This window comes from Bos grunniens, chromosome 11 (assembly GCF_055505025.1).
Source record: "Bos grunniens cultivar Pamir isolate PY7600 chromosome 11, Bosgru_T2T1.0, whole genome shotgun sequence".
Classification (NCBI taxonomy): domain Eukaryota; kingdom Metazoa; phylum Chordata; class Mammalia; order Artiodactyla; family Bovidae; genus Bos; species Bos grunniens.
The window spans coordinates 82,860,149-82,880,030 of NC_141175.1; the positions used below are offsets into that span (position 1 = coordinate 82,860,149).

The 19,882-nt window shown below is 35.5% G+C and overlaps 1 protein-coding gene across 15 annotated transcripts in view; it reads right to left on the reverse strand.

Moving 5' to 3' along the window:
• The window catches only part of EML4 (EMAP like 4), a 155,081-nt gene that overhangs the window by 61,670 nt on the left and 73,529 nt on the right, over positions 1-19,882 (reverse strand). For 4 of the 15 annotated variants that reach the window (XR_015137087.1, XM_086327279.1, XM_086327275.1 and 1 more), the window contains 5 exons: positions 10,058-10,187; positions 7,021-7,194; positions 5,036-5,164; positions 4,537-4,562; positions 4,312-4,368 (listed from right to left, as the gene is read on the reverse strand). Coding sequence is in view for 13 of the 15 variants with exons in the window: in XM_086327279.1 (XP_086183405.1) it covers positions 4,312-4,368; positions 4,537-4,562; positions 5,036-5,164; positions 7,021-7,194; positions 10,058-10,187 (516 nt within the window). In the remaining 2 variants the exon portion in view is untranslated. The remainder of the gene's footprint in view (positions 1-4,311; positions 4,369-4,536; positions 4,563-5,035; positions 5,165-7,020; positions 7,195-10,057; positions 10,188-19,882) is intronic. The other 11 variants (XR_015137088.1, XM_086327282.1, XM_086327280.1 and 8 more) reach the window with 5 other exon arrangements.

Genomic DNA, 19,882 nt, shown 5'->3' on the forward strand with positions numbered 1-19,882 from the left:
AAAAACACATATTCTAGAAGTTGGGGTGGTTTGTATTTTAAAAAATTGGACAGCCCTGAAATACATTTTAATCTAGATGACTGTCACTAACAACAAGAAATCAGATCTCTGCTTAAAAAAAAAAATTTCCAACAGAGATGTCCCCTCCTTTTTGGTTTCTTTTTAAATACAGAGAATATACTTGGACAAAGCCAAGACCTAGATATCTAAGTAATATTTATATATTCTATTTAACATATGCCAATAGGTAAATTTTAGTACTAAGTATATTTTTTGGAAGTGCAATATTTGGTTTCCTTCCCTTCTGCTTGAAAGGAAAGTGAAGTCGCTCAGTCATGTCCGACTCTTTGCGACTCCATGGACTGTAGCCTATCAGGCTCCTCCATCCATGGGATTTTCCAGGCAACAGTGCTGGAGTGGGTTGACATTTCCTTCTCCAGGGGATCTTCCCGACCCAGGAATCAAACCCGGGTCTCCCGCATTGCAGGCAAATGCTTTACCATCTGAGCCACCATAGATTTAAGGTTAGCATCCTTCTTTCTAACTTCTGGAATTGCAAAGTTCTGGATATTATCTTGGAAACAACAAGGAAAGATTCTATCTGTAGCTCAAGGGCTTTTGATTTCTTTGGTTTGTTTCAAACTGCACACCCTCTCAGCAGGTTAACAGTGTCAGTAGGACACTGCTACTCTATATTCTTGCAGTAAATTTTAGCTATGTTTTCAGATACAATGCTCACTTTACACAGATGTGATCAGGTTTTAGGACAGAACATGCCTGGAGCCAACAGGTCAGAAAACAATACTAAGCACTAAGCAAAAGCACCTGCAGTCAAACTCTTCAGAGGTAGATTAAACCTGAGTTAGAGAAGGTATGAAGGGCTGTCTTCCATTTTCTATTTGTTGCGAAGAAAGAGCTTTCATAAAGTGATTAAAGAGATTCTTGGCAATATGCAGTCTAAGCCAAAGTATATATCAGGAAACGGAGATCCAAGATCCCAAGAGGGAGTGAAAAATTTATTAACAGATGAAGGATGTTTTATCTTTTTTTCATAATTTCCTCTGGCAAATGAAATTTTACTTTCTTCCTAAGCAACACTCATAACTGTAGTCACTGTGATATTCTGATTCTTTAAATTTCTGTGATTCACCCCTAACTAGGTCTCATGCTTATTATTCTTATGCTCTTTCCACTAAATAACATTGCTTTCCTTTCCTAAGTGAGGTGTCTAATGACGCCTCTCTTGCTTAGAATGAATCTATATTGTATAAGTGGAGTGGTTAACAAATACAGAATTGTATGCACACTATGATCAAGGACCTCCTTGCTGCTCCTAACACAGCAAGAAGGCTCTTAACTCAGCTTATGTATTTCTAATTTTCTCTGCTCATGAAATTCTTTTCTTTGGATACCCAATTGTTCACTTACTTCCTTTCAGGTGACTCCATGTCACTGTATGTCTCCCCTAATCACTCTATACAAAATAGCACTTCTCCCCTCTCCTGTTCTTCCTCAATGTGTATTACTTCCTGATATGTTAAATAGTTATCACTTGTTTCTTATAGGGAGCATATAAGTTCCACGGAGTTCAGACAATATGGTATAGTGCACCTAGACGAGCGATTGCCCTGTGTACACCCCATTTCACCTCCTCCTGCTTTCAACCATGGTTTCCTTTCTTCAAAGTGCTGATCAGAATATGCAGATTTACTGCTCTTTTACTTTGCTGGGCTTAAAGAACACAGTCCTTTCAGGTCAAGCTTTCTCTGCTACCACTCATTTATGTATACCAAATGTAAATCAGCTTGTTCCCAAATCAAAGCAGATGGCTTAGAACAAGTCACACTTGTCACTGTCAAAAAAGAGCCAGAGAACTAATAAATCACATTTAAAAGGACTATCCAAAAATGAGATACTTTAAATAGCTAAAGTATAAGAAAATGTGCTGTGAAATATATTATGCAAAATGAATACTAAATCTACAACTTACATCAAGTGAAGACCATCTATTTAATGGTCATCTTTTCATCTTAACTCCACATATTTAAGTGCAAAGTTTTACTGTTACATTTATAATAACGAAAATTTATTTGGTACTATGTGCCATGTGCTATGACACTTCATTATCTTTAATTTTTATAATAATCCTTCAAGGGTTTTTATTGTTGTCTCAACTATAGATAAGAAAACAAAGACAAGATTGATTAATCTGCTTTTGATTACAGGTTAAGTAAATCTGAAATCAGTCTTGACTTCAACTACAGGTGTTAAAGATCTACAGTACATTGTTTGTTACACATCTCTACAAGTAAATTAAGATTTACAGGCAACTCAAGCGTAACTGTTCAAAACCAAACTATTCTTTTCTCCACATCTATTCCTCCTCAAATGTCCCTTATTTCAGTAGATGCCTCTTACCCACTTTCAAGCTTGCCTTCATAGATTCCCTCTGTTCCTTACCTCTCATACCCTACCTGCAATCTCTAGAACCATCTACTTCTTTGCACAGGTTCTGCTTCAGTCAGACCTGAATTATGTAGCAGGCTGAAGTGTAAGAGTTCTCCTTCAAAATACACTCTAATGATATATATAGCTGATTAAAGTGGGAAAAGAACAAACTCAAATTTCAAAAATAAGGCTTAATGCAAGCAACATTTGACATTATTAAATTTCAACATCTGGAACAATTCCATCCATGGAATTTTCCAAGCAAGAGTACTGGAGTGGTTTGCAATTTCCTTTTCCAGGGGATCTTCCTGACCCAGGGATCAAAATCTCATCTCATGTCTCTTGCACTGGCAGGTAGATTCTTTAGCACTAGAGCCACATACAATTCCTGTCATAGAATTTAACTGATTTTTCTATATCCTTTTTCAGTTTTTCATTCCATCCTTTCTTCCCCACTTTGGTGATCCTTCTCTAGCAAAACTCTTCCCTTTTAAATACATTTACTTATCTGCCTATTTGAATGGTTTTGAAAATTGTCACCAACACAAACCACTCACTTATGACCTACTACGCATAAGTTAGTTCCCTTTTCCTTCCAAGGGGCATACCACAGCATGACAGAGAGGTAGCCCTTTCTCATTTACCATAGCTATAAGGATTTTTATGAAATGTAAGTTCTTTAGCAAAACATGTAATAATAGTAGCACCTTTTTATAGGTACAGTGTTTTCTGTTTTTAAAGTACTTCCATACATATTCAGCAGTCTTGTGAAATAAGCTTTATAGTTACTATTCTCAGATTAGAAAAACACCCAAAGATGTTGCCATTTTGCCTATGTCACAAGATTGCTATACAATAGAGCCAAATATTAAACACAGACACTCTCCATTCACTGCTCCTTTCACTATCTATCATTATCTCTCTTTTTTTTTAATGTTTTGGCACATAGAAAGAATTGGCTTTGTAAATAAATTTTCACTTTTCCTTAAGGTATTTCAACCATTAATCTGTACTTAATTAAGAAAGAGAAAATAAGACCTAACTGAAGGAAAACAGTAGCAAAAATCAACTTTATTTAGAATTTCTATGTAAAAACAAATGACCCAAAGAAGATCACAAACACTTTCTTAGTAGAATCAAAGAAAGTAAAAATCTATAGAAATCAAGTTAAATGTCTAACAAAAATTTTAACCACATGGTATATGGTTAATATAATAGCGTAGAAAAATAAAGATAACTATGACACACAGAAATTAGCTGTAAAAAGCATGCACAGGAAGGACATGCTTTTACTTAGAATAGCATGCTTTAATTAAATTTGCAGGCAATTGAAGGGGAATGTAAAACTGATGTACAAATCTTACCTACTTTGCAATTAAATACACATTTACAGAAAGTCTGCTCTCCTTTTTTGGGTCAGAACAAGCCAACAACAGCAAGTAGCCAGAAATTACAATTAATATAAAAGAAAAATTTAAGAGGAAATGGATTTGCTAGACTCATTACATTTTAAATCTTAGCTTCAAGAAATGAGTGATTATTTGCAATGAAGTTGGCAAGACAGGAAACTGAGTTAAAATTTATCAATCTTTTAAATGGCTTTTCTAAGTACTTTTCTTTTTTTTAAAGGGGGGAAACTCCCCTTGGTATTTTATACTGCTTTGTGATGATATATTTATTTCTACTGTTGACTTTGACTCTTCAGAGCTCACAGAAGTGGAAAAGTGTTTGGATTCACTAGTTCAAATTACCGTATTTTCTTCATTAAGAGGAAAGTGAGGTAGTATAAATAATGAAAAGCCAAATAAGAGATCCAGAAAGAAATTAACTAAGAAGGCGACCAACTGCGTAGCTTATTCTTACCTTGGCTGTTTTTTTCACGGGTTGACATTTTTGCTGGTTGAGACAAAAATGACATATCTTACAATAAAAATTAAGAGATTTTCTTAGATGACTATAAAATATGCTTCTTTTTGTTATTGTGAGCTAATAAATAAAATACACTGAATGAAAATAAGTCAATATTCTTATCAAGAGGGAAACTTATGATTTAGAAAAAATATTTTTTAAAAAGGATTTTTAATTTACCTTGGTTGATGATGACATCTTTATGCCTACAAAAGGAATTCAAAGATATTTATTTCATAACCTTATTTGGCTCACCATTATAATCACCTGAAAACTGCAAAAGCTTTAATGTCTAGGCTACAACCCAAATAAATTTGCAGATGTGAAATGCAGGCATCAGTATTCTTTAAAGTTTCTCTCTGGTCTCAACTACTAATATACACTGTGTCATAAAACAAGGAATATTCCATTAGGATCACTTAAATAGTAAAACACAGAAAGAATTTATGAAAAATACTCAAATTTTATGACATTATTGAGATTTATTATGAGTTGAGAAGCATTAACAGGAAGACATAGCCTTTTTTAAAGAACACAAAAGAAAAAATGTACTTAGAAGAAAAAAGATATAAATTATAAATACAGATTTTTAAAAACGATTCAAACAAGGCATATAACTGTACATGCAAACCTGATAGTAAAAGAACTAGTAATTTTCAGATAGAAGTATAATACTTACTTGTCTGTATTTTTTATAACTTTCGATATTAATTTTGATGTTGAAACTGCCTTCAATAATTTATTACGGCTATCGTCTGAATTTTCCCATGAATTATGTGATTTTTCAGCTGTTGATGGTCGTTTTATGCTGCAAGAAACATATTAATTTATTAGAGAAAAATTCTATGCATAGCAATGAAATATAATTGACAATTTGAATAGAACATATAAGCAGCAATTAACATTTTCTTAAAGCTAATCCAGAAAAGACAAAGAATGATTAGTTGAAAGGTTCGGTGCTTGGATGAGTGAAGGAGTTAAACAAGGCAATTATCTAGTCTGTTTTTTAATTATCACTATTTTTCAAAAGACTGGCTAGAATAAATAGTACTCGATTTTTAGAACACTCATGTGCTTAAATCTGAATAATTACTCTCTCTCTCATAATTTACGAAATTGTGTGAACTTGTGAAAAAACTTATTCAAAATCATGACAAGGCTATTTTCATTTTTTATGTACTCGTGTAATTAAATTATGTATGGTACAAATGACAATTTCTAAATAATTGTGGGACTAAAAGCAAAACTCTTCTTTGTATCTCTCAACTTTACCCATGATCAGAAATAAACACATTTTAATACAGGAATGTTTTGATATTATCAAAACTAATCCCATATATTTATAACTGAAATATTTTGATTTATAAATGAATCTTTTGCTGCACTGTTAACTGCCCTACAACTCATCCAGTCTTCAATGCATCTTGTAATAGTACATTCAAAGAGAAATTTAGAATGGCAAGCACATTTCCAGGAGACCTTAAGAAGCTGAAAAAAGAGATCTGGGACAAAGATGCCAAGTCAAATCAGAACCTTAAAGAGACTGATTACAAAAAAGCCACCTTTAATCACATACAATCCAAGGCTGCAAAACATTAATAAGCTATATCCAAGAAAAACTCCACATTAGATCAGGCAGAAGAATTACAAACCATTAAGATAGGATAAGAATCTGCGTGAGACACACAAAGCATTTTAAAAATGTTAAACATGCATCAATCAAGTGAAGGGTGTTGTGTTTTCCCAAATTTTCCATTAGAGATTTGAGGCAAAATAGTAAGCTAATCAAATAAAAATATATTAAAAAATCTTTTAGGAATGGATGTCATTTGTTTTTATTAAAATCCTAGCCAGTTCTGGGAATGGTTTAATATTTTCCTAAGATTTCCAAGTGGAAGTATGATGATAAAATATATCTATACCTAATTATAAAGCTTGAATCAACATCCCTAAAGCAGGCAAATTTCATTAAGTTGGTCTAAATATTTGATTACAAGGTAGCTGTAGTGCTGAACTCCCAGCATGCAAGTTTGGACCCCCAATTTAGGCTCACACACATTGTTAGAAGGTTTCTCCCTTCTCCCCTTCTCATAACTTTAAAATATTAATTATTAAGACACAGAGAGAAGCCCTCAAGCAAGCCTTTAGCATAGAAAAGATTAGGAGAAATGAATTCAATTCTCTACTCAAGCAAGAACTTATCCTCCCAAAACCCAAAACTGAAACTGAGATGCAGTCACAGTCAAGAGCCGTATGTTGTGAAGGACCCTGACAAGCTGAAGGTTGTAATGATGCCAAAATATGGTGAGCATAAGAACACATGCAATTTTTTATCCATGGCTATAAATTAATGCAGTTATATATATATTTTTAATATTCTGTAATTTTAAAATGTTTTGGTTTTAGAGTAGGTTACCTTTGCCTTCCTTTCATCTTTATAACTTAGCTTTTTCCTCAAGTTTTAACTTATAGATTTTGAATGATAATTTTAAAATATCATTCCCCAATGTGTTAAAATACAGATTACTGCCATAAAGAAGTGAAGGGGAAAAAGTCAATAAGTTTTTCTCTTAGAATCCATGGATAGCCAACTTTTTCTCAAGTCACAGAATTTAGGGATCATTACAACCATTCCCTAACTCTGTACTTGGGGTCAGTTAAAACCTTTTGGTGGGAGTAGAATTCTTGCTTTCTTGAGTTTGCCTGTGTATTTGGAGAGGCTGTGAAGAGGGCTGGGGAGAAGGTGATGCTCGAATTTGTGGACTTTGATCATTAGAGTGAGAGTCCTCTTTTTTCTCTCTCTGTCCTTGTGGTTTTTCTTTCTTTTTTTCTGTACCACTGTAAAATAAAGTATAACATGGAACAACACATATTTAAACAAAAAAGATATCAAATGATGGAAAAAGTTACTACTATTATATAATTCAAAATCCTAAATCATACAGCTAATACAATTTACACTGCTTTCATTCAATAATGAAAATATTTCTTTAAGAATTCTGGAAGCTCTTAAAATCTTCAGTAAAGAATCTGTTATAATTCTAAGACAACATATCCTATGAAGATTGCCCCTTTGGACCAAACTGGCCTCTAATGCCTTATGCCATCCTAGCAAATTTGGGGGGACAGTAAAAGCTCTCTTAACTGACTTCAGTTTACCCAAATCAGAGCATTAGTGACACTATCCATTACCTCTGGTTAAGCACACTGACACCCAAGGAACACTAAATGCTCACATTCTGTAGGTTATGCTCTAATTCCTATTTCTTTTGTACACTTCTGCTCTCACCAGTTGAGTTTTACACTTACCAAGAGTCAACTGTGTTTTTTCCCCTGAACTTCTTTTTTTTTTCCCCCCTGAACTTCTTAATGCCAGTTGTATTTGTTATTTTAATGATTAAGTTAATAAAATACAAAGAAAACTGACAAAATGTACATAGAAAAGAGAATAATTTCTATGTAAACTAAGCTGAATGCTTTGCAAAGACCAAATAAAAATGAGTTACTAAAAGAACTGCTGCTAAATTTTGTGTAGGTGAAACAATTACAAGAGATTAAGAAAAAAATCACAGAAAAAAGATAGTTTCTATGTAATACCATTTTGCAAGAATTTTAAGTTTCTTATTCTATCTTAAAAAGTGAAACTAAAAATTATAAAAAACAATTTATGGGTGTATTTTACACAAGACAGTAAGTAGTCTAATGAGATATGCATATTTAAGAGAGGAAAAAGGGGGAGACTCAGTCTTTCATTAAAAAATTGACAAATGACCATAGTGAAAGTCGCTCAGTTGTGTCCGACTCTTTGTGACCACATGGACTGTAGTCCACCAGGCTCCTCTGTCCATTAAATTCTCCAGGGAAGAATACTGGAGCCCTGGGTAGCCATTCTCTTCTCTAGGGGATCTTCCCAACTCAGGGATCGAACCTGGGTCTCCTGCATTGCACACAAATTCTTTACCATCTGAGCCACCACAGAAGCCCATGTGAACATATTTAAGCTAAAATAAAATATTTCAGATATTTATTTATAAATTCACATGATTCCACACTGACTCTTGGTTAATGAAGCATCGCTATCCCTGATCACACTTGGATAAGCATCCTTATACTGCACAAACACTTTTGACAATATTACAAAACAGATGGAAACAATGATTCCAGAGTTGAAAAGGTATAAAATTGCAACTATTTTAACCAAAGGACATTTTAAAATTTACTATAAGGTGCATAATCTACAAAGAAAGCATGTTTAAGAACATGCTAAACAAATGTAAATAGTACAATGTAATCACATGATAATAATGAATAATGTTCAAATATAATTTTGACAGTAACATTTCTTAATCTAGTTCATTCTGATACCTTCTGACTTCAGACTGGCTTTTGATTGTCTTGTTCATACTCAATTTTTACAGTATGTGCTGAGAAATTTAATTCTACCTCAAAAATATCAGACTAACTTTGAAATTTAAAACTGAATTAGAAACTACTTTCTTACTGGTCTTCAAATTATTCTGAATTCACAGCATTGGGCCAGTAGTCTTATATGGACGCAGTAGATTTTCCTTCTGGGCTATTTCAAAACAAAACACAAAGCCCCTGCATCATAAATTAACAAACTCATCTGGTTTAAACTAAGTCACTACTGTACATAATACTGACCACTGCACATAACTATAGCTATGTAAGAAAACGGGCTGAATACAAACTATCACTGGATACAACAAGGAAGTTTATTATTAAAAATTGTATTAAAAATTTCCACCACATGCTTATTTTTTCGTCGTTTGTCCTTTTCTCCTGAAACTGGAACACAGGTAATAAATTTTGGCATGCTTTGGAGGATAAAGTCTAGATGCTGTAACGACGACTTAAATGACTCAATTACAGAACAGGATTTTTAAAAGGCCTAAAGATTCTGTCATTTCTTCACCATTCCTGTAGTCAAATGTCTGGTTAACATCTGTGAAAACACACTGACAAAAAACTCAGCATTAGCTTATTGAGGCAACCTTTTTCCATCAGCATATTTTAAATATTATTCTATTACTTAAAAGTTTTTCTTCAATCGTTCTTTGAAGAAAACAGTTTTAAGATCCTGTAAGCAATTTTATTAGAATAGACTGAATTAATTAATTCATGAAAAGAACATAGAGAATGTAAACCTATAATATACACTGAAATTTTTATATTGCAATATTTCCACTGCCTTCCTATCTACCACCCCCTAACACACACACACACACATTTTTAAATTAAACCTCAATTTTATAGTTATGATTGAGAATAAAAGTTATAGCATCTAATCTCCCACCAATGTACATACATACCAAAGAGTATTTCTCCTTTAAAAATGCTGTATCAAATGTATCACTTGCTATGCAAAATTCACTTATACAATTAAATATAGTCATGCTTATCTCATCAACAGATGCTTATTAAAAAGAAACAAAACCAAACCAGGAAATGAAACTGCTTGCTTTCTTTAGTAAAAACCAAAAACTTCCCACACAACTCGATAGGTATGATGAATGTAAACTCAGCGAGTACAAGCAGGATATCATTACATTCAGACAAAGAATTCAAAAGACATGCTTACTTGAATTTCATACAGCTCTTATTTCATATTCTTTTCAAAAGGAGACTGAGTTATCACATTCAGATAGTTTTGCAATGTTAGCTTTTTACAAATGCATACCTTTTAGCAGCAGATGAAAGAGTTTCTTTTCTTGCGATTGAGACAGAGCTGGTGTGACTTGGTTTTCTGTTTGTACCACTCCCGTTGGTTATACAGGACATAGAAATAGCTTCTCGAAGGCCTGGCTGGCCTAGATACAGTTAAGAAAAAAGTTTTAAAATCAAATTTCAAAATATTCCTCAAAGATTAGAGCTTTAAAAGTCAGTCCATTAGTGTTTAGATATAGTAAGCAGACTGCCCACCCTGCCATAGGCAACATACAAAATTATTCTTTTTCAGTAAGCATCAAGTATACAAATAAGAAAGGAATGAGTGCAAAAAGACAAATATCTGTAAACTGAGACAACTCTATGTGATATATAAATTATTTGGAAAAATTATATAAAAACACAATGAAATAGTTATTTCCGCCACAGAATAATGAACTTTGCTAGCTTGTACACCCAACTTTAATTAGATACATCTCCAATATTGTCTATAGTTCAAAAGGAAATGAATAAGATCTGAAGGTCTCAGAGAAATCCATTATGTAGCACATAATATTATTGTCTGAAGATTTAATCTCATTAAAATAGACCTATAAAAAAAAGACATGCTAATTTGCTAAATTGCAGCTAGAGTCATTCTCTAACTAAATGGCTTGTTTTCCATACATAGTAGTTTTAAAGGACACGATTCAAAGCTGTGCCTTAAGTAAACCACAAGTCCCCACATATCAGCAATTTTCAGAAAGAGCTCAGGTTCTGTCAAAATTTAATTCATTAGAAATCCTAGATATCATAAATCTTGAATCTTAGAATATTGTTCCCTATAAATAAAGCATAAATATATGAAATAACCTCTGTTATCTTCATTCAAACAGGAGGAGGACTGGAATACATGTGTGATGAATATGCTGGCATGGTAAGGAAGACACAGTCACAAGATAAGAGACACATCTATTAAGGGTCAAATTTATTTAAAAATTTGGAAGTAGAGAATAATTTTGAATTTTTGGACTCAGTTTTCTCACATGAACACAGGAAAATCTTTTCTATTTGGTCAATCTCATTTCTTTTCCTTCATAAAAGCACAGAAAACAAAAACTTTTATGTATAGAGCCTACAATATTTGGCACCCTAGAATGTTACATGTACGATAGTAAAGCACCAAATTTCTGACAATAATACGCTGTTGGGAGCCACTTGTGTCAATCATATAAAGTGCTTCCTTAATTTTGAGATTCCTATTCTCTACCTCAGACAGAATGAATCAGAAAAGAGGAAGGAAAAGACCTACTACAATTTATTTTTCAAACTTCCCAGGAAAATTTTCACATATAAGGTAAAATAACCCCCAAACTATGCTAATATCACTGATCATCAGATCTAGTGATGGTCTGCCCAAATAGTGACTTCTTGTTACCTTTTTTTTTTACTGTAGTAAAACACTCATAAAAAGTACATTTGAACAATTTCAACATGTGCAATTTAGTGGCATTTGGTATATTCACAATGTTGTGCAACCACCACCACTACTCAGGTCCAGAACTTTTTATCACCCCAAACAGAAACCCTGTACTCATTCAGCCCCCATTCCCTCCTACCCATCCTCCCAGCCCTTGCCAACCATTACTCTTCATTGCCTCCATAGTTTTGGCTATTCTGAGTATTTCATATACATGGAATCATACAATATGTACTTTTTGTGTGTGGTTTCTCGCACTTAGAACAATTGTTTTCAAGGTTCATCCACATGGCAGCAATGTAAGAGTATTTTATTCTTTATTCTTTTTATGGCTGAATAATATTCAGTTTTACAACTATGCCATATTTTGTTTATCCATTCATCTGCTGATGGACATCTGGGTTGTTTTCTCTCTTTGCTACTGTAAATAGTGCTGCCTTAAACATCTGTAAACACGTTTTCATTTGAACATGTTTTTAATTATTTCGGGTAGATAGCTAGGAGTTGGATTGCCGGGTAACCGCATTACGTTTAACTTATTTAGGAACCCCCAAACCCAGCAGCTGCACCACTTCATGTTACCAACAATGTATGAGGGTTCCAATTTCACATCCTTGCCAACACTTGTTATTTTCAGGCTTGTTTTTTTTTTTTTTTTTCAGCTATAGCCATCTCTGGGAATTCAGTGCTATCTCATCATGGTTTTGATTTGCATTTCCCTAATACTGAGAATCTTTTACTGGGTTTGCTGGCCCTCTGTATATCTTTGGAGAACTATCTATTCAAGATCTTTGACTATTTTTCAGTAAGAATATATGATGCAAATTGCCCACAGTGCTCTCTACATACATGTAGAAACTGAAACCCCAATGTATTCCTCCTATATTACATATTCCTCTATATTACATGTAGAAATGTAAGACAGCACACCATGCACACACACCCCCGCCCCCCACCGGTCTACAAAACATTACTGGCTGTTTCTCAAAAAATTAAACATGAAAGGATCAAATGATCTGGCAATTCCAATTCCAGGTATATACAGCCCCAAAAATTGAAAGCAGGAAGTCAGGCAGATATCTGTATACCCATATTCATAGAGGAATTATCCACATAGCCAAAAGGTAATGCTCAAAGTTCTCCAAGCCAGGCTTCAATAGTACGTGAACCGTGAACTTCCTGATGTTCAGGCTGTATTTAGAAAAGGCAGAGGAACCAGAGGTCAAATTGCCAACATCTGCTGGATCATGGAAAAAGCAAGAGAATTCCAGAAACACATCTACTTCTGCTTTATTGACTATGCAAAGCCTTTGACTGTGTGGATCACAACAAACTGTGGAAAATTCTGAAAGAGATGGGAATACCTGATCTGCCTGATCTGCCTCTTGAGAAATCTGTATGCAGGTCAGGAAGCAACAGTTAGAACTGGACATGGAACAACAGACTGGTTCCAAATCGGGAAAGGAGTATGTCAAGGCTGTATATTGTCACCCTGCTTATTTAACTTATATGCAGAGTATATCATGAGAAACGCTGGGCTGGAAGAAGCACAAGCTGGAATCAAGATTGCCGGGAGAAATATCAATAACCTCAGATATGCAGATGACACCACCCTTATGGTAGAAAGTGAAGAAGTAAAGAGACTCTTAATGAAAGTGAAAGAGGAGAGTGAAAAAGTTGGCTTAAAACTCAACACTTGAAAACTAAGATTACGGCATCTGGTCCCGTCACTTCATGGCAAATAGATGGGGAAACAGTGGAAACAGTGGCAGACTTTATTTTTGGGGGCTCCAAAATCACTGCAGATGGTGACTGCAGCCATGAAATTAAAAGGTGCTTGCTCCTTGGAAGAAAAGTATGACCAACCTAGACAGCATATTAAAAAGCAGAGACATTACTTTGCCAACAAAGGTTCGTCTAGTCAAGGCTATGGTTTTTCCAGTAGTCATGTATGGATGTGAGAGTTGGACTATAAAGAAAGGTGAGTGCCGAAGAATTAATGCTTTTGAACTGTGGTGCTGGAGAAGACTCTTGAGAGTTCCTTGGACTGCATGATCCAACCAATCCATCCTAAAGGAAATCAGTCCTGGGTGTTCATTGGAAGGACTGATGCTGAAGCTGAAACTCCAACACTCTGGCCACCTGAGGTGCAGAACTGACTCATTTGAAAAGACCCTGATGCTGGGAAAGATTGAAGGCAGGAGGAGAAGGGGATGACAGAGGATGAGAGGGTTGGATGGCATCACCGACTCAATGGGCATGAGTTTGAGTAAACTATGGGAGTTGGTGATGGACAGGGAGGCCATGGGTTCACCAAGAGTCAGACAGGACTGAGTGACTGAACTGAACTGACCCAAATATCCATTGACAAATGAATGACAAATGACAAATACACACACACACACACACACAATGGGATATTAGTTAGCCTAATAAAGAAATGAAATTGTAAAACATGTTATAACACGGATGAACCTTGAAGACATTATTCAAAGTGAAATAGACCAGATAAGAAGAAACGGGCAACTGTCATATTTCAATTATACTAGATACCTGGAGGAGTTAAATTCATACAAACAGAAAATAAAATGGTAGTTTCTTAAAAAAAAAATGGGGGTGGGGGACAAGGAAAGGAGTCGATGGATGCACAGCTTCAGTTTGGGAAGATAAGAGAGTTCTAGAGATCTATGGGGTCGTACAGAGTTGGACACGACTGAGGCGACTTAGTTAGTAGCAGCAGAGATGGATGGTGGTGATGGTTACACAACCAATGTGAATGTAGTTAATGCCACTGAACTGTATACCTAAAAATGGTTAAAGTAGTAAATTTTATGCTATGTATTTTACAATAAAAAAATGTTAAAAAAAATCAACATATCATCAATGTTTCGAAGTCCTCCAGTTTACTATTCAATTCTTCAAATACTTCAAGGTATCTTGTGAAACTACCATTCATCTCCACATGATTAGATGGCAGTGTTATACCTTACAGTTTTCATCAGTATCAGAAGGCTCTCTTGTCGCATCCTAGATACTTACTTCAAAAAGACAAGATATATTATGATGTATTGGCCACTTTGAGGTATGTATGTTAATATAATGGCTTCCTTTTTATTATTCACTATAAAGGTATCCAAGTACTAAGTCAGTTATAAAGTATACAGAGTAATAACAATTTTAAAAATTGAAATATCTTTGTAATTATCTAGTTATTATCTTAATTATGTAAAATAAATGAAAAATAGAAAAACGAAGATGCTGATATGAATAAGATGGTAGGTCTCAAAAAACATACTATATGACTGAAAATTATCAAGTACTCTACGTTGAAAATGACAAATCTTTAGCCTAACCTGAACTCTCATTGAATCTGGTTGATTGTATAAGCATGAGTAAACAAGAACAAAATTTAAAACACTGGAGAAGTTTTGGAGCTACACCACAGACAGAAGTACAAATCATTTTATTATATTTTTAATATCTTTATCAGAATCCTGCCAATATACACATGATATTAAACCTTTCAGGAAGGAATTATACATTAATGTTCTCTTTCTGAAAAACTGGAGTGCAGCAGTGAGACAGGCCACTAATCAACACTTATTTTTAAATTTTGTCTTTAAGTCTATTGAATTTGTTAAATATTGCTTCTGTTTTATGTTTTTTGGGTTTTTTTTTTTTTTGACCCCAAGGCATGTGAGATTTTTATCTCCCCAACCAGAGATTGAACCCATATCCCCTGTGTCATAAGTCTTAACCACTGGACCGCCAGGGAAGCCCCCTGAATTTTGTTTTCAATTATTTTAGAACTTCTCATACAAATATGTAAACAGAGAAAAGCTACTTCATGTTCTTTTACCTCAAGGAGAAAGAAGACTTAGTATTTCATACACACTAAGCTAGCAATTATCTCCAAAAGAAAAACAAACACATTCTCCCAGTTAGTATAAATGGGATACTCTCTTTAGTTTTAGTCTGATTATGGTCACAATTGGCACGAAGAGTAGTTAAGTCCTCTGTAACTCATTTAGAATTTAATAACTGTATATATTCCACTTGCTAAACACCAACAACTTTATTAGCATTGTTCAAAGTATACATATATAACTTGGTATGTATAATTCATAAATACATCCAGCTGTCCTTTGGCATCCACGGGAGACTAGTTCTGGGACATCCTCCCTCTCCCACAGATATGAAAATCCACAGGCACTCAAGTCCGTGGGCCAACTGTACTATGCCATTTTATTAGGGACTTAAGTGTCTTTGCACTTTGAGCATTCCCCTCAGGTGTCCTGGAACGAATCTCCTAAGAATACTAATGGATGACTGTATACTCAAAACAACTCTTGATTCTGCATTTCCCCTAATTATCCCAACCCTGACACATGCACCCACCCACCTCCATTCCAAGTTTAATATTTGGAAAACAGCCAGTAGTCTACACTTTCCAATCTTCATCTCAGCCTCTACAACTTAGTTATCATCTAACCACTTTACAGAAACTTTTCTTGAGAAGATCACCCGTGACTTCTTTTTCACTAAATTCAATGAATATTTTTCAGTCGTTATCTTGCTTAACTTTTCTTCAGCATCTAATACTACTGTTAATCTTTCAGGAAAGAACAGTATTTAGGCAATGACACGTCCTTAGCTTCTAGGACACTGCCCTTGCCTGAATTTCTTCTTAGCTCTGATTTCTTCTCACTCTCATTTGCTGGATATTCTTTTCTTGCTCAGATTTTATATTTTGACCTTCAGTTATCTTGACACCATCAAACCCTTTTTACAATTTTTTACATCTAACTGCTATTGAATACCTCCTCATGAACTTATGTGCACCAAACAAAAAACAATTAAAAACCAGGACTCTGTGATACATCTTATTCATGGTGAAAGACATTAACAGCCATTCACTATACAAACCAGAAAATAAGACATCAGTTTCGATTCCTCCACATCCTTACTGCCAACGTTCAATGGCAATGAACAGGTGACTAAGAGCTCTGTGGCATCTATCATTCTTAAAAAAAAAAAATTTTCCCTCCAGTTCTGTTCAGAGAAAATTGGCATGCAATAAATTATACATAAAGTGTGTAGCCTGTCAGGCTCCTCTGTCCATGGGATCTTCTAGGCAAGAATACTGGAGTGGATTGCCATTTCCTTCTACAAGGCATCTTTCCAACCCAGGAATCAAACCCAGATCTCCTGCATTGCAGGCAGATTCTTTACTAACTGAGCTACGAGGGAAGCCCACATAAAGGGTACAATTTATTAATACTAAGTTTTTCATACCTATGTCCCTGTGAAATAATCATAACAATCAGGATAATGAATGTGGCCATCATTCTCTAAAGTGTCCTTCTGTCCCTCTGTGACTCATTGCTCTCTCCCTCACTCTTGTCCACAGGCAACCACTGATCTACTTCCTATCACTATAGTCTGCATTTTCTAGAACTTTATATAAATGGAATAATACACTGTGTATCTCTTTTGCCTGCCTTTTAAAATTCAGCATTATTATTTTGAGGTTCATCTGAGTTGGTAAGTGTATCAGCAGATTAGTCTTTTCTATAGTTCAATACTATCCCATCATACGGATATCACAAGGTTTTAATTCACTTATTCATTTACTTGTTGGCATTTGGATTGTTTCCAGTTTTCTATATTACAAATAAAGCTACAATGAACAAAACTGTACAAGTCTTTGAGTGGAAACATGCTTTCATTTCTCAAAGGTAGATACATTTATTTTCAAGACAGTCTTTGGAAGAAGAGACTTAAAAACTCTCAGATCAGATCAGATCAGTCGCTCAGTCGTGTCCGACTCTTTGCGACCCATGAATCACAGCACGCCAGGCCTCCCTGTCCATCACCAACTCCCGGAGTTCACTCAGACTCACGTCCATCGAGTCAGTGATGCCATCCAGCCATCTCATCCTCTGCCGTCCCCTTCTCCTCTTGCCCCTAATCCCTCCCAGCATCAGAGTCTTTTCCAATGAGTCAACTCTTCGCATGAGGTGGCCAAAGTACTGGAATTTCAGCTTCAGCATCAGTCCTTCCAAAGAAATCCCAGGGCTGATCTCCTTCAGAATGGACCGGCTGGATCTCCTTGCAGTCCAAGGGACTCTCAAGAGTCTTCTCCAACACCACAGTTCAAAAGCATCAATTCTTCAGTGCTCAGCCTTCTTCACAGTCCAACTCTCACATCCATACATGACCACAGGAAAAACCATAGCCTTGACTAGACAAACCTTTGTTGGCAAAGTAATGTCTCTGCTTTTGAATATGCTATCTAGGTTGGTCATAACTTTCCTTCCAAGGAGTAAGCATCTTTTAATTTCATGGCTGCAGTCACCATCTGCAGTGATTTTGGAGCCCAGAAAAATGAAGTCTGCCACTGTTTCCACTGTTTCCCCATCTATTTCCCATGAAGTGATGGGACCAGATGCCATGATCTTAGTTTCCTGAATGTTGAGCTTTAAGCCAACTTTTTCACTCTCCACTTTCACTTTCATCAAGAGGCTTTTTAGTTCCTCTTCACTTTCTGCCATAAGGGTGGTGTCATCTGCATATCTGAGGTTATTGATATTTCTCCCGGCAATCTTGATTCCAGCTTGTGTTTCTTCCAGTCCAGAGTTTCTCATGATGTACTCTGCATAGAAGTTAAATAAACACGGTGACAATATACAGCCTTGACATACTCCTTTTCCTATTTGGAACCAGTCTGTTGTTCCATGTCCAGTTCTAACTGTTGCTTCCTGACCTGCATACAAATTTCTCAAGAGGCAGGTCAAGTGGTCTGGTATTCCCATCTCTTTCAGAATTTCCCACAGTTGATTGTGATCCACACAGTCAAAGGCTTTGGCATAGTCAATAAAGCAGAAACAGATGTGTTTCTGGAACTCTTTTGCTTTTTCGATGATCCAGCAGATGTTGGCAATTTGATCTCTGGTTCCTCTGCCTTTTCTAAAACCAGCTTGAACATCAGGAAGTTCACGGTTCACATATTGCTGAAGCCTGGCTTGGAGAATTTTGAGCATTACTTTACTAGCGTGTGACATGAGTGCAATTGTGTGGTAGTTTGAGCATTCTTTGGCATTGCCTTTCTTTGGGATTGGAATGAAAACTGACCTTTTCCAGTCCTGTGGCCACTGCTGAGTTTTCCAAATTTGCTGGCATATTGAGTGCAGCACTTTCACAGCATCATCTTCCAGGATGGAATTCTATCACCTCCACTAGCTTTGTTCATAGTGATGCTTTCTAAGGCCCACTTGACTTCACATTCCAGGATGTCTGGCTCTAGGTCAGTGATCACACCATCGTGATTATCTGGGTCGTGAAGATCTTTTTTGTACCGTTCTTCTGTGTATTCTTGCCATCTCTTCTTAATATCTTCTGCTTCCGTTAGGTCCATACCATTTCTGTCCTTTATCGAGCCCATCTTTGCATGAAATGTTCCTTTGGTATCTCTGATTTTCTTGAAGAGATCCCTAGTCTTTCCCATTCTGTTGTTTTCCTCTATTTCTTTGCATTGATCGCTGAAGAAGGCTTTCTTATCTCTTCTTGCTATTCTTTGGAACCCTGCATTCAGATGTTTATATCTTTCCTTTTCTCCTTTGCTTTTCGCTTCTCTTCTTTTCACAGCTATGTGTAAGGCCTCCCCAGACAGCCATTTTGCTTTTTTGCATTTCTTTTCCATGGGGATGGTCTTGATCCCTGTCTCCTGTACAATGTCACGAACCTCATTCCATATTTCATCAGGCACTCTATCAGATCTAGGCCCTTAAATCTATTTCTCACTTCCACTGTATAATCATAAAGGATTTGATTTAGGTTATACCTGAATGGTCTAGTGGTTTTCCCTACTTTCTTCAATTTAAGTCTGATATTGGCAATAAGGAGTTCATGGTCTGAGCCAAAGTCTAAAAACATTAAAAACTCTAATGAAGTTCAAATAACTGAGTTTTCTATTATTTGCACTCACTGTGTCCTATTTAAGATATCTTTGCCAAACGAAAAGACATCTTTGCCAAACCAAGGACACTAAGATTTGCTCCTACTCTGTATTTTTTTAATGGAAGTTTTAATGGCTTTAGTCCTCACACTGAGGTCTATGATCCATTTTTACTTAAACCATTTATAACAACCTGTAACTCTAGCTGGAACTCTTACTTGTTGTATGATTCTTATCTGTATCACCATGCTTAGCATTCTGCTTGAATCCTAGAGAACACTTACTATCTAAGCGACTAAATGAATGCATTCTTCACCAGTACTGCCTCAAACTTCTCTTCTGGATTATGATTAGTTTATCTCTATTCTCCCTTCTGGCACTGTTATGACCTTGTTCTTAAAACATCCTGTACACTGTGTCAG